Source organism: Echinops telfairi, unplaced genomic scaffold, assembly GCF_000313985.2.
Source record: "Echinops telfairi isolate 266 unplaced genomic scaffold, ASM31398v2 ScPeMD7_7414;HRSCAF=8452, whole genome shotgun sequence".
Taxonomy (NCBI): Eukaryota; Metazoa; Chordata; class Mammalia; order Afrosoricida; family Tenrecidae; genus Echinops; species Echinops telfairi.
The window spans coordinates 3,037,729-3,050,970 of NW_022111314.1; the positions used below are offsets into that span (position 1 = coordinate 3,037,729).

The 13,242-nt window shown below is 39.2% G+C and overlaps 1 protein-coding gene across 3 annotated transcripts in view; it reads left to right on the forward strand.

Moving 5' to 3' along the window:
• SYCP2 (synaptonemal complex protein 2) overlaps positions 1-13,242 on the forward strand; it is a 62,418-nt gene that overhangs the window by 47,478 nt on the left and 1,698 nt on the right. For 2 of the 3 annotated variants that reach the window (XM_045296963.1, XM_045296965.1), the window contains exons 20-32: positions 1,352-1,422; positions 1,512-1,569; positions 2,052-2,107; positions 2,534-2,591; positions 3,260-3,416; positions 5,337-5,380; positions 5,724-5,888; positions 7,019-7,199; positions 8,433-8,590; positions 10,936-11,112; positions 12,138-12,231; positions 12,421-12,576; positions 12,818-12,966. In XM_045296963.1, coding sequence (XP_045152898.1) covers positions 1,352-1,422; positions 1,512-1,569; positions 2,052-2,107; positions 2,534-2,591; positions 3,260-3,416; positions 5,337-5,380; positions 5,724-5,888; positions 7,019-7,199; positions 8,433-8,590; positions 10,936-11,112; positions 12,138-12,231; positions 12,421-12,576; positions 12,818-12,966 — 1,524 coding nt within the window. The remainder of the gene's footprint in view (positions 1-1,351; positions 1,423-1,511; positions 1,570-2,051; positions 2,108-2,533; positions 2,592-3,259; positions 3,417-5,336; positions 5,381-5,723; positions 5,889-7,018; positions 7,200-8,432; positions 8,591-10,935; positions 11,113-12,137; positions 12,232-12,420; positions 12,577-12,817; positions 12,967-13,242) is intronic. The other variant, XM_045296964.1, reaches the window with a different exon arrangement.

Sequence of the window (13,242 nt, forward strand, 5' to 3'; positions counted from 1 at the left end):
GGTGTGCTTCTTCCATGTGGGCTTTGATGCTTCTGAGCTAGATGGCCACTTGTTCATCTTCAGGCCTTTAAGACCCCCAGATGCTATATCTTTTAATAGCTGGGCACCATCAGCTTTCTTCACATTTGTTTATGCACACATTTGTCAGGAAGGTGTTCTGCCCAGTTTTATAGGGTCGCTATGAGCTTGAATTGACTTAAAGGCAGTTGATTTGGTTTTGAGGTGATATATTAATGTATTGTTTGTGATCAGTACTGTTTCACTAGTATTTGGTACTTACAGATAAGTTTGTTTAGTAAAGCATCAATTTATTAAAGTTTATTATGTCATCACTGTCTTTTTGATCTGGTTAAATATATTTGAGATGTAGATTATACATGAATAAACTTCCTCATATTTTTTTCCTTACTACTAATTGATAAATTTCCAACTCTCACATGAGATGTTATATAAATTCAAACCTCTCCCAAAGTATTTCTTCAGAAGTATGTAAGCAAACGAGTACCCAAATATTGAAAATGGAAGTGTATTTGCTTTGTGATTCTGAATCACCAAATTTCTGCTTGGAGAGAGAATATCGGTGAGAATGACATTTATCTGTATACAGCGATGTTAGTACAGGTATATGTCACTTAACATGCACTCTGGTGTGCGAGATAGGACATTATGTGAACATCATGTTAAATTAAAATCTTGTGGGAGCCCCATTCTGGCTATGCTCCATATACAGCACTGAGTCAGAATCCACGGTAGGCCAGCAGGTTTAAGGCTGTCTGTGGACACCAGCTGTGGATGACACAGTGTGGTGGATGAAGAGCTAGAAGCCAGTGAAGAGGGACAGGATCACACTCAGCCCTGGTCCTATTGTTCTGCTCACCTGAGCAGCAAGAGCAACCCGGGCCCCACTCCTCTGCTGCTGCTCTGCAGCCTGAACCATGTCTTCAGCCTCATCTGCAGAACAGATGAGAGCCAGTGCTGCAAGTGTGTTTAAAACTAAACCAAAGACCTGGTTTCCCTTTCAGAAAAAAAACCGTAAGGTGACCACAGATTTATATGTGGCCTAAACCTAAATGGGCATTAAAGCATTGTATACCTGAAAATGATAAAAAGGATTTTAAATTTTGTATTTGCATTCTATAACACTTTCAATCATATTTCAGATAATATTAGACTTTCAAAGAAGTATGAATGCTGGATATTTTTATTTAATTTACATGAAAGAAAATGTAAAAAAAAACCAGATTATCAGAAACATAGCTAAAATACATATGAAATACTAATTGCATATGTTATTTGTCAAGTAGACTCATAAATGTTTTAATGGTTTTCTGTGAACCTCTTTTGTGTTTAGGAAAAGGTTCAGAAAAAAAGTTTTAGACAACTGAAGACTACTATTGTTAATGTTACTTCTCAATGCCCGTTGTAAGTAATTTTTTATGAATCTGCTTTCCTCATACAGACTTGAAGAGACTATGGCACAATGGAGTTAATGCTTTTCTTTATTTTCACAGGAATGATGTTTACAATTTTAATTTGAATGGAGCTGAGGAACCTATTATAAAACTTGGAGTAAGCTAGAAATCAATAGTTATTTTGTATTTAGTTACTGAATAGTATTTTTATTTACTGTGTAGTTATTAAAGCTTACTTTTGTATTTCTCTTATAGTCATGTTTCAGTTTTTCAATATGTAGTGTATTTGGTTAATTTGCCTTGTCATATACAGTCCTCTTTCAAATCCTTTGGAATGAGGTAGAGAAAAATGCACAATTGTGGGAGAGACACTTCACTCAGACTAGTTTATGAAGGGAAACCCTTTCTTATTGTTGAAATAAATGTTAAAGAATTCTATTTTGCTTCTAGTGTATTTCATAGAATTAATTTCTTCAATATAGCACCACTTTAATATATTGTAGTAATCTCAATTTTACTGTCAACCTTTTTAGCCCATAAATAGAAGAAACTAGATTTTGTTTACTTCTTTTAAGTTTTTATATCCCTTATTTTGACACTAAGAGCTTGTTTTCTGTTTTCTGTTTATTCGCATCGTAGGTCCAGGAACTCCAAACTACAACTAGAGAATCCTGTGTGGATAATTCAATAAAATTGTAGGTGTTTTAATAATAAATTCCAATTAAGATGCACATATTTCTTTCACTCATTTCTTAAATAGTTCCTCAGTCTGTCTGAACACTTGTAACATTTGAGAAGAGTAGTTTAAAATACTGCTGCCATGGCTACTTCCCTCATGCTTCTTGTTAGTTTAGGGTGTATTTCTAAGGTTACTACTTAATATCCTGACGTTTGCACTGCTGATGTCATGTCTTAGATCATCAATCTGAAAGGGTTTGCTAATCCCTTAATGTAGTCTCATTATTTTATAATTAACTGATGTCAGGGAGGATCAGTGATTTGACCAGAACTCTATAGCTAATTAGTGAGTGTCAGGCAGAAACATAAGTCTAATTATCTAGTATATGGTACTTCAGATCAATGTAAAGGTATCTTAAAAGTAATACTTATTTTTGTTTAAGGGTAGACTTAAGTAACAAGGCTGACCGTGAACCTTCTCTCAAAACAAAAGAAAAAAGAGTAAGTCATAATAGCCAAATATGTCTACTAAGATCAGTATTTCTTTTTAATCACATTTTAATGCCAAAGACGATCATGGAACTGGAGGACAGACTTGGGTCCTTTTTCCCCCTCTGGAGTCTCAGTGGGTTTATATGTTGGGTTGCTAACTGCAAGTTCAGAATTTAAGAACCAGAGCCACTCCACAAGAGAAAGATGAGGGTTTACAGCCTTTCAAACCCACAGGGGGATGGGGGGTGGGGACACTTCTACCCTGTCCTGTAGGGTTGCTGTGAGTCAGATAAGATTCAATGGCAGGGAGATTATGAGATGACCCACGTTCCCCTTTTGGGCTCTGCGCAATCTTTAGTCCTGGTGATCTGCTTCCAAAAGCAGCCATTGAAAACATTACGAGTGCACACTACTCTGCCCCAGGGAGTCACCAGGTGTCAGAATCCGGCTAGGCCAGCTAGTGTAAGGCTGTCTGTAGCAATCAGCTGTTCTGATTTAACTTTTAATTTATAATACAAATCTCCATCTCTAAGTCACTTTTTTGTGTGTGTAGCTCCTCAATGCTTTATGGATTAGAAGGTTAAAAATGAGAAGTTGGTGCTTCTGGTTTGGGCTTAGTACGCCTTGCAAGGCATATAATAAGGTGTATTTTATTACAAGAGACTAAACTTTTACAGGTAACAGACCATGGAAAGCAGCATCTCTTTAGTGATAGTGACACAGATTTCTGGCATGATGACAGTATCAGCTGGTTAAGAGAACCAGAATCAAAACGGCAGCTGATAGACTACAGCCGAAGTAAACGCGCCAAGAGACAGAACGGTGGGGAAACAGGTAAGTAGCGTTTTCAAGAAATGCCCACTGCACATGACAATCCAGTATTAAGTGCTTTGTTGAAAGTAGATTTTTGTATATAAACAGTGTTTATAACTCAATCCTTATAAATAGAACACAAAAACGGTTGTCTTGTTTGGGGATTATGGTTCTGTTTTGTAATGAAAATAATGAGCTTTATTATTTAGATCTCCAAAGCACAATATATATGCTTTCTCATCATCATCCTTTATTCAGTACCTACTCTTAGCATTTGTCATTTAGTTAATTAGTAATACTGAACAATGTATTAAGTATTCATGAACCTACTGCCCTAAACCAAAACCATAGCTGATGTTGACACTAATGTACATGTAAGCATCCACGTAAGTAGAATGTGGATCTGCCGTACCCAACACAAGTTTGAAAATACACGTATGTATTATGTGGAGGCTTCAAAGTGTTCATGGGATAATTATCTTTTCATTCCATTTTTCCAAAACCTTTTTGGAGTTCTCTCATATTACATATGCAAACCTGCTAGGAATGCATATAAATGCATTAAGAATATACCAAAAGTAAAGTTTTTGTTAATCCAGCATATGTGTAATTTTGTGTCACTGAGGACCTGAATTACTTTGTGCAGCCATCCCCAGTGCCCATGACCGTACACAGATACTCTCTTCTTCCTAGCCGATGACTTCCTTTCCCCCCTCCTTGCAGCCAGGGGATGACTAAAAAACTTGGGTCTCTCTATGCAGTTACCAAGGTAGCTCATAGAAGGGGTGTCACATAAGATTTGTCCTTCTGTGTTTGAAGGCTGTTTTTTTTAAAAATATTCTTAAGTTTTCCAGACAACGTTTTCCAAATATACATTTCTACTTTTTCTTTGTGGTAGTGAATCTGTAAGTATGGCCTTAATAGCTTAACATCAATTTCACTGCTTACTAATAATGCACAAATATTTTATGTAGTTTATTTCAAAAGGAAGATTTAGGCTAACCCTGAGCACTTAAATTAAAATTCTAAATGGGAACCAGCTATGATTTTCATTGAGGACAAAAATAACCAGTAGTAACCTGCATGTGATGAGAATAGATGACAGATTAAAAGTAAGTAAAACTAGTAGACAGAGAAATGGATCGTCATATATAAAAGGGGCAGAAGTATGGTGTAGCACAGTGGCTAGACGGTGGACGGCAATTGAAGGCCTCTGGAATCTAGATGACGCGTGTGACAAGGCCGTGACAGGAGGGTGGACTCGGCTGCAGAGGGGTCACTTGCGGGAGAGAGAAGCCAGGGAGAAACCTGCAAGGCCTTCAAGGTGCTCAGTGATGTGGAGGGAAGAGGAGCACAAAGGACCTTTAAGACAAAGGGAAAGATCAGAACGTGTTGTGAATACTTGTGCTTTGCTTTCTTGGCTTGCAAACCGCATTTCATAGGCTTCAGAGAATATTTCGAAGACTTTTGTTTGAAAGGCAAAAGGAAGAGCGACCAAAGCTGGACTTCACAGTGTAGATTGGTGTTAGAAGCATCAGCAGTGGGTGCAAAATAAAGCCCAGGGTAGACTGCTATGCAATGCGATATCTTTTATAGTTTGTTATATTGCTTAAGGATGATATCTGTGGAATGAAATGTTATTTTTAGAGGAAGTGGATGAGAAACACAAATTTCAGGACAGTCTTAACCTTTTGTGTGTGGGCACAGTCAGGGGTATAAGAGAGTACACAGAAGTAGTGATCTAGTTCACAGATGTTCACTCTATAACTTCTTGTCTGTTTATGTTGTAAAACTTTAAAGGAAATTGGTCAATGATAGCATACCAAACATTATATAAGTAAAGATGTGTTCTTGTTTTTAGTTACATATGCGGAGAGACTCTAATAAATCTTAATGCCAACTCTTATTTGAAAAGTTAAACTTTATTTTTCTACTTTACAGGATCATTCTTAAAAACAGAACCACCAAGATATAAGAAAGTAATGGCAAGTTCACAATTCTTTAACACTATTATCATTAACAGTTGTTGCTTATAATTGTTTCTGCCTCTGTATACTTTCTCACACTTTCCATCATTTTAAAGCAGGCTAACCTTATTTGGAAACCACTTTATTCTATGGCCATAGATTTTATGTCTCACTAGTGATTTCCTGTACTAAGGATGAAGGAGGTAAAGAAGATATTTGAAATGGGATGATACAAAATCAGCTGGTTATTTGGAAGATTTAGACTTAGTCTCTCATTTATGTGTCTTGTCACAGTGCCAGTTTATATTTGTGGTGTCCCAAACATTGGTTAAATAATATTAAGGGATTTTTCCCCCTAAAGACACCTGGAAAAACCACCACTGGAAAGTTACATGATTTAGTTCCGGATGGACGAACCAGACTTCCACGAAGAGCAGCAAAGGTGAAAATAAATTATAAAGATCTCTCAAATTCAGACTCGGAGAGTGAAGCAGAATTGTCATCTAAAGAGAAAATGCCAGTAAAGGTAAACAGATACAATAAGTGTATCGCATAGAATCATAAAAATATAAATACTTTGCCACTTTTTAGACCTTCTATAGGAGAAAATGTGTAGACAAATTCTAAAATTTGATTCTTAGGCAATATAAATGCTAAATTTTGTAATCCCATATATACTTGAGTATAAGCTGACCCAAACATCAGCTGAGGCACCTAATTTTACCATAAAAAAGGTATAAAAATGTGCTGAAAAGCTCGGCTTATACACAAGTATATACGGTAAATTGCCATTAGTGTTACAAAAGAGATAGAGCCAAATACTTCATCGTTCAGAAAGTATGTTAGGAAGCTGGATCTTTTCTCTTGAATGAGAGCAAAATTACTGGTCTCTGAAGTGCTTCCTTTATTCTGAACTACCTTTGACTATTATGTACATATCCCCAGCCACCTATTCCTGAAAGGCTTTAATCAGTATAAAATAGCATTGTACTTATGAGGTGCCAGGTGCTGTTGAAGGCACTTTATGGATTTAATTTTTATATTCTCATATGCACTGAAGTGAGGAGGACGATTACAAATGAGAACCTTGAGCTTAAAGAGGCGAAGGAACTTGCCTGTGGTCATGTAGTTCTGGATGGTAGCGTTTGGGACTCATAGCCAGTATATCTGATCACTACACAAATTACAAATCTCCACCTGCCATTTCCCCATGTGTTCAACCTATTTCCACATATTCTATCATTTTAAACTTACCTTACAGTCAGATAAACCTCCCCACACCACCACACATCCCTCCCCTATTCAAAGAAAACTCTGACCAACATTCCAAGAAAGAAAATACCTTTTTGCAAAGCGTACTTCTCTTCCCTAGTAAGTCCCCAGAACAGAGCTGTCATGTCAAACAGAACCTGCGCTCTGCTGCTCTCAAGCCCTGGAGCCTCTCGTGTGAACCTTAAGATCTAGGAAAGCTCTGGTCTCTGATACTTGCCATCAATCTTCCTGTGTACTTGTCTTATGCCTTCTTAGGTATAATAGTCTTTCCCTGCCCCTGGTTGGGCCCTTGTTATGCCTGTATGTTGGAGGGAGAGTGTTTGTGTGTAAGATATGTAATTCAATATTTATATTTCAAGTATAAAGTTTTGTCAACACATGTAGGAGGAAACTACCCATTCTAAAACCATAAAGCGTCCCAAGGAATCACAGACTACTGGAGCACCAGAGGAGCCCCCAAAAGGGTGGGAGAAGTTGTCCAGACCCAAGGACACAGGAGATAGCAGTCTTGATGTTTCCTCTGCATCTCTGTCTGGGATGCCCTCGTCGGTAGAAGTAATGAGAGGTATTAGCTCTCCTTTAGTAGAATAATCAATACTGTCCTATAAACAATTAAAGAAATAATTGAGGAGGTTGGTAGTCGAAATATTGCTTTGAATGGGTTAATGCCAGTAATTCAGTTTTTGCTAAGTAGACTTGGGACAATGTTATTAGGGCAATGAAATTTCCATGGTAGGAAGTCAAAACACACCAATATAAAAGGGTCAGATATATATTCCCAAACACTGAAAGCACAAATGTGTAATTTTTATGTTTTTATCTTAAAACATGCCAACAATTGGGCTGGGGGTGTTGTTTTTGCCATTTTGTGGACAAAGCTAAGGAATATCCTGGTGTATTCAGTGGACATATATTATCTACACTGAGGTTTGTTTTTTTAGAAACTAGCATTCTTAGAAGCCTCGGGTACTTTCACAGTGCTCAGGATGACTGTCATTTCAGATGAGCACAGTGGACAAACAGCTATGCAATGAGTTGTATGGGAAGTCATAGTTGGCTTCCCTGTGGCCATCAGGCAGGTGGCAGATGTGACTCCATGCTCCATCCTTCTTTGTGACACCAACCGTTCCTCCCATACTCTCCACTTCTAAGTTAGGCTCATTGGCCCCACAGAACTCAAACAATACTTAACATTATGGGGGGTTATTAGGGAAATAGGTTACCACAAATCAATGGTCCATAGCAACACTTGTCTCTCAGTCATGTCTTCCTGGAAGCCAGCCCATCCCTTGCTCAGTCCCAGAGTCTCAGCCTCCGCCACTTCAGACATAGACCTGGAGTGTGCCCTTTCAATGGTGGTGGGCTTTCTCGGCCTGGGATGGTTCTTATACACAGAGGAATGGTTTTGATAGGGTTTGGTTTGGTTTGATCTTTTTGCAGGTCTTGCCCCCAAGGAAACAATGGATGGTGACTTAAATCACACCCTCTAGCAGAGTGTAAACATTCCCTTAGTCCTGTAGAATGCCCAGAATTACAAAACCTCACCTAAACGTAGACCGGTCATTGACTAGACCTCAGACAGGGCCTGATTTGATCTCTAGTCATACTGACAGTGCAGCCATAAATTTCCTCACTGGGAATTAATTCCCAGGCAGATTATACCCTAGTTAACACTATATATGCTTTTGTTGAAAATGTTCAGGTAAGATTTGAGGAATAGATAAATTAACTATGAGATTTCTAAAGCAGTTGTCAGTATTATAATGATGCCTGTTTTTTGTTCCATGTGGCAATCTAGGTCTAGAAGAAATAACAGAGAGGGAGTCTACCCACGATTATGGTTGTGTAACACCTCAGAAAAATTCATCACTTGAGTCCTTAAATAGTAAAAATGACAGCAATGAGAAAAATTCATGTACAAGAGAAAGTTGCTCACCAATTCCACATCCATTTTTGGTAAGAGAGATTATTCTCTGAAGGGAGTCATGTTTGAGCTACTGTCGAGTTGGTTCCAACTCACAGTTAAATGTTACCTTGACCCACACCGTCCTCAGAGTTGTTTTGCTTGAGTCCACTGTTGCAGTCCTCTCCTAGGTGGTCTTCCTACTCTTCCGTGTTCTTTACTTTAGCGGACATCATGGCTTCTCCAGGATCTGGTCCTTCTGCAAGAATTACTTAATGTTCACCAACATCCTAACTTAAAGGCATAGTTCTTACTCTTCTTCCTTACTCATCGGCCAGTTTCATCAAGGTCTCCTGAGTCTTCAAAGTGACAGCCTGAAAGGCAGTCTTTTGTTGTGAATCCAAGGATGGGGTAATCCTTAACAACCTTAATTTCCCCCCATTTATCCTGATGCTCTTTATTGGTCCAGTTGTGAAGACATTTATGTCCTTAATGTTGAGGTGTAATCTTTGATCGTCAAGGTTCTGTCATCTATTTGCCTATCATCAAGTCTGCACGTGCACTGCTGATGTCCCTCAGGTTGTTGGCGTTGGCCTGAGGTCTGGGGGTAAAATGTAAGATACATTCTCAGCTGCCAAGAAGCCTACAGACAAGAGGTAGATGAATGGCAGTGTGGGAGTAAGGGTGGTGGCATGCTACAGAGGATTCTGTAACAGGAACAGCCATGGCTGCAGACCAGAAAAATGCACTTTTGAGATTCCAGTACATATGTTCCTGCCACACACAGGCACTTTTCCAGATTTCACTCTCATTCAAAGTGTGTAACCTTTCGTTGCTAAATTAGGAACCCTAAGTGGCACAGTGGTTCAAACCCACCGGCCCTTCTGTGGGAGAAAGATGTGGCAGCCTGCTTTTCGAGTCACACAGGGTTTCCAAGGCGATCTTTACGGTAGCATCCGCCACATCTTCTTCCTGTGGAGCAGTTGGTCGATCTGAACCAACATTGTGTTAGCCGTTGAGTGCGTAACCACTGTGCCACCAGTGCCCCTCCTGTACAACTTACAGCCCTAGACTGTGGGGAGCAGTTCGACTCTTCCCCAGGTTCAGCAGCAGCGTGGTGACAGCAGGCTTGCTCTCAGCTACCAGCCATATGACCAACACATTTCTGTGTCAGTTTTGAGTCCTGGTGGTCCTGTAGGTGTACAGATTTGGAAACCCATGTGGCAGTTCTTTTCTGTCCTAGGTTTGCTGTGAGTCAATGGAATGACAGTGAGGTTGGTTGTTTGGGGTTGTTTTTTTAAACACAAGCTCTTAAACCTCTGACACAGCTAACCTTTGTCCTACCACCTTGAACCAAACATTCTTTTAACCCAGCAGCTTCACAAAAATATATATGTATATTTCATGCAAAGCTTATATAAAACCCCAATGTCTTTGCTGACAGCAGAGGTGGGGAGCTAGCCTCCCTATTTCCCCCTCTCCCCCTGAAGTACTTCTGGGATATTCTATTTCTATAATATTACATTTTGAAAACCAACGTCCCACCATCCTATCTTCTCTCGGGTCCTTTATGTCAGTACTGACTGACCTGCCTCAGTTTCCCCTCAGACTCCCATCTTTCCCTTCTTGACATCAAGGACATGCCTATCAATGGAATCCTTAAGGTTAGTTGGTGCTAGATGTCACTTTAATGTGTTGGCTGCTCACACATGAACCAGATTTGTTTCCCCATGACTGTGGGTCAGGCCCTGGATAGCTTCCCCTGGGTTTCAGTGCTGTTATTCTCCTCTGTCATTTGCTGATCTCAGCATCAGGGGTACTTAGATAGTCAAAGTTGGTTTTTTTTTAATCCATTCTCATATTTATAGAGGTCCTTTGTATTTATTCTGGATATTAATTGATTTTTTGCTATGCACAATGCAAAATTTCTTTTTCCAATATATACTCTTCACTTGCATAGAAAACTTTCATTTGATATAATATTCAATGAAATTTACCTATTTTTTGAGTTATACTACCCTTCCCTAAGCTGTTCTGTAAAAACAGCTTATTTTTGCATATAAATTTCCAGTTAACGCAGTATTACACATGGTACATTCCTCCCCTATCACTGTACCGTGGGCTCCTCCTAGGCCTCTATGCCCACAGGAATACCCTGCAGTTGCACACTCAGTGGCCATTCAATCCCCTGCCTTTGACTTCAAAATGTCCTTGGTCCTTTAAGGAGAAGGCTGTCACTTCCCAGTGAGTTTCCTTTTCCTCCAACAACTTTGAATTGCCTTAACTGAATGACTAGAATCTTCTGGACTTTTCTATATAGATAACCATAGTCAACTGTTCTTAATGCTTTGGGCATCTATGGAATTTTGTTAGATAATTTTCTCTTTTTCATTCATAGCCCAACCATACTCCTGTATCTAAGAATACTACGACTGGGAATGGTCCTGGAGCAATTCCACAAGAAACACAAAATTCCAGCAGTTATTCAGATGTAAGCAGTTACAATCCACAAAAACCGTTTGTAGAAAATGAACTTCCAAATACCATTGAGAGTTACACAGAAACACAAACAGAGGTAGGTGTAACACTAAACCTTGTCAAACTTGCCTGAAACTAAGATCATTTGTGAAATAATCAGATTAGCCTTTAATAGTAATTACAAGGGAAATTCAAAAAGTTCATAGAAAAAAATGGATTAAAGAAGCCCCTGTGTATGACATTTTAATATTGGTACATAATTTTTATCTGATGTTTAAGGTAACATGGAATGGCTTGATCATAAGGGGAAAAATGATAGAAGGTGAAGAGAATGAGTGTAAATAGCTGCTGAACCACTGACATATTTAGCATTAAACCTTTGGATTCAAGATTATATAGGAACTTGGTTGAGCTTGCTAATCTATAAGATAGAGAAGGTCAAAACAGGCTTTTACAGCTAGACGAGGAGCACTGGGGCCTGAACTGGACCTAGTTTACATACATGCATCTTTCCACTAAGCAGGGAAAGAGCAGCAACTCCTTACAGAAAGGAAAGGAAATAATCTACATGCTTACAGATTAGGAAGGAGACTAATCAGAGTGGTGGAAACAATGTAAATAAGGGGGGAATATAAAGGTGTGTTGTAAAGGTATGAATTAGAAACCAGGAAAAAGGATCTAAATTTTTTTTGTTAATCTGTGACTTCTCATTTCCTGACTCAAAACAATGAAAATCCTACTAAAGAAGAATTTAAAAAGCATGTCCCCCACCCCACTCCCAAAGCCGACCCCCTTGCCATTAAGTCAACTGCCAATTAGGGACCCTATAAGCGATTCCAAGGCTATAAACATTTTCCTCTTGAAGAGTAGCTGGTGGATTCAAACAGCTGACCTTGCAGTTAGCAGTCCAGCTCATAACTGCCATTAGGGCTCCTCTGAACCCAGAGGGATATTCAAAAGGCAGCTACAAGACTGCTGTCTTTAAGGAGTGAGGCTAACCCATGGCTGTGTTGAGATGAAAAGGGACGGAAACACCGGTTGGTGGCTTTAGAGCGGAGTGAAGTGGTCAACGGTCATTCCAAAGGGACCTGCAATACTTTTAATTTCTAATGTGTATTTTAGGAAAGCAATTCCGTGTTTCCATTGTCCTCATCTAGTGAGAGAAGAGAGGACGATGGTTGTAGCACATCTTCTGACACGGCTCATGCATCATCAGGTGTGTAGTCCTTTCTTTGCTCTAAGATTACTCTTTACTGAAGTACCGTGATACTATAAAGCATAGTGAATTTCAAAATGCAAATAAACACGATGGACTTCAATGTACAGTTTCCTAAAACATAATGCAAATAAATGAAAAGCTTTTAAACAAGCAAGAAAATATTAGGTATTTTTAATCATCCCTAAGGTGCCACTCAGCATCCTAATCGCAAACGAATGTACATAGATGATGATGGGCATAATTCTGATGATATAGAAATGGAAGAGCAAGAAGAACGGAGACAGAACTTGCTTCCCCCAAAGCTGTCTAGAATGGAAGGTGTAGATCATCCCACCTCCACAAGTGAGTAGAGCAGATGCCTTGGTGCAACCAGTTAGGTGGTGGCTCCTGAGGTCACTCAGGGCTTCATCTACACACATTCCCATGGAGACTGCTGCTTTAGCACATGGGCCTTATCTATGGATCGCCTATCGCCACATGTCAGTCTTAGAAGAGTATGCCTTGACTGATTTGTTATGAAATGACAAGTTTCATCTTTTTTAATTAAAAAATGTTATCTATACCCTGGATTTCTAATCTTTAGATACTGTAGCTGGTTGTCCTCACTTTGTAGCATCTGAAAACGTATCCGCACTTTCATCATATGAGTATATTCCTCAACTGGATTGCAAAGTGGAACATTCACGGATGACGTATGAGAAACTCCGTAATGAATATAAGAGGAAGGCCCAAGTGAGTGATCATTAATTATGACTTATATTGTCCTTTCTACTAGATTGTCAGTAACTCCATCCTTTGGAGCTATACACATGCCCAGGAACCCAAATTTCCTCAGACACCAGTGAACCCTTAGAATGACGATTAGGTTTATTTCCTGCTCTGACTTAACATTTTTCTTTTCTTGGACAAAGAAAGTTTCCCTGATGTGCAGGTGGGACAGCGAATCAGGGATGGGTAGTTCAAGTCCTAGCACCAGCTCTGGACACCTGTAGTTTCCAGTACACTGAC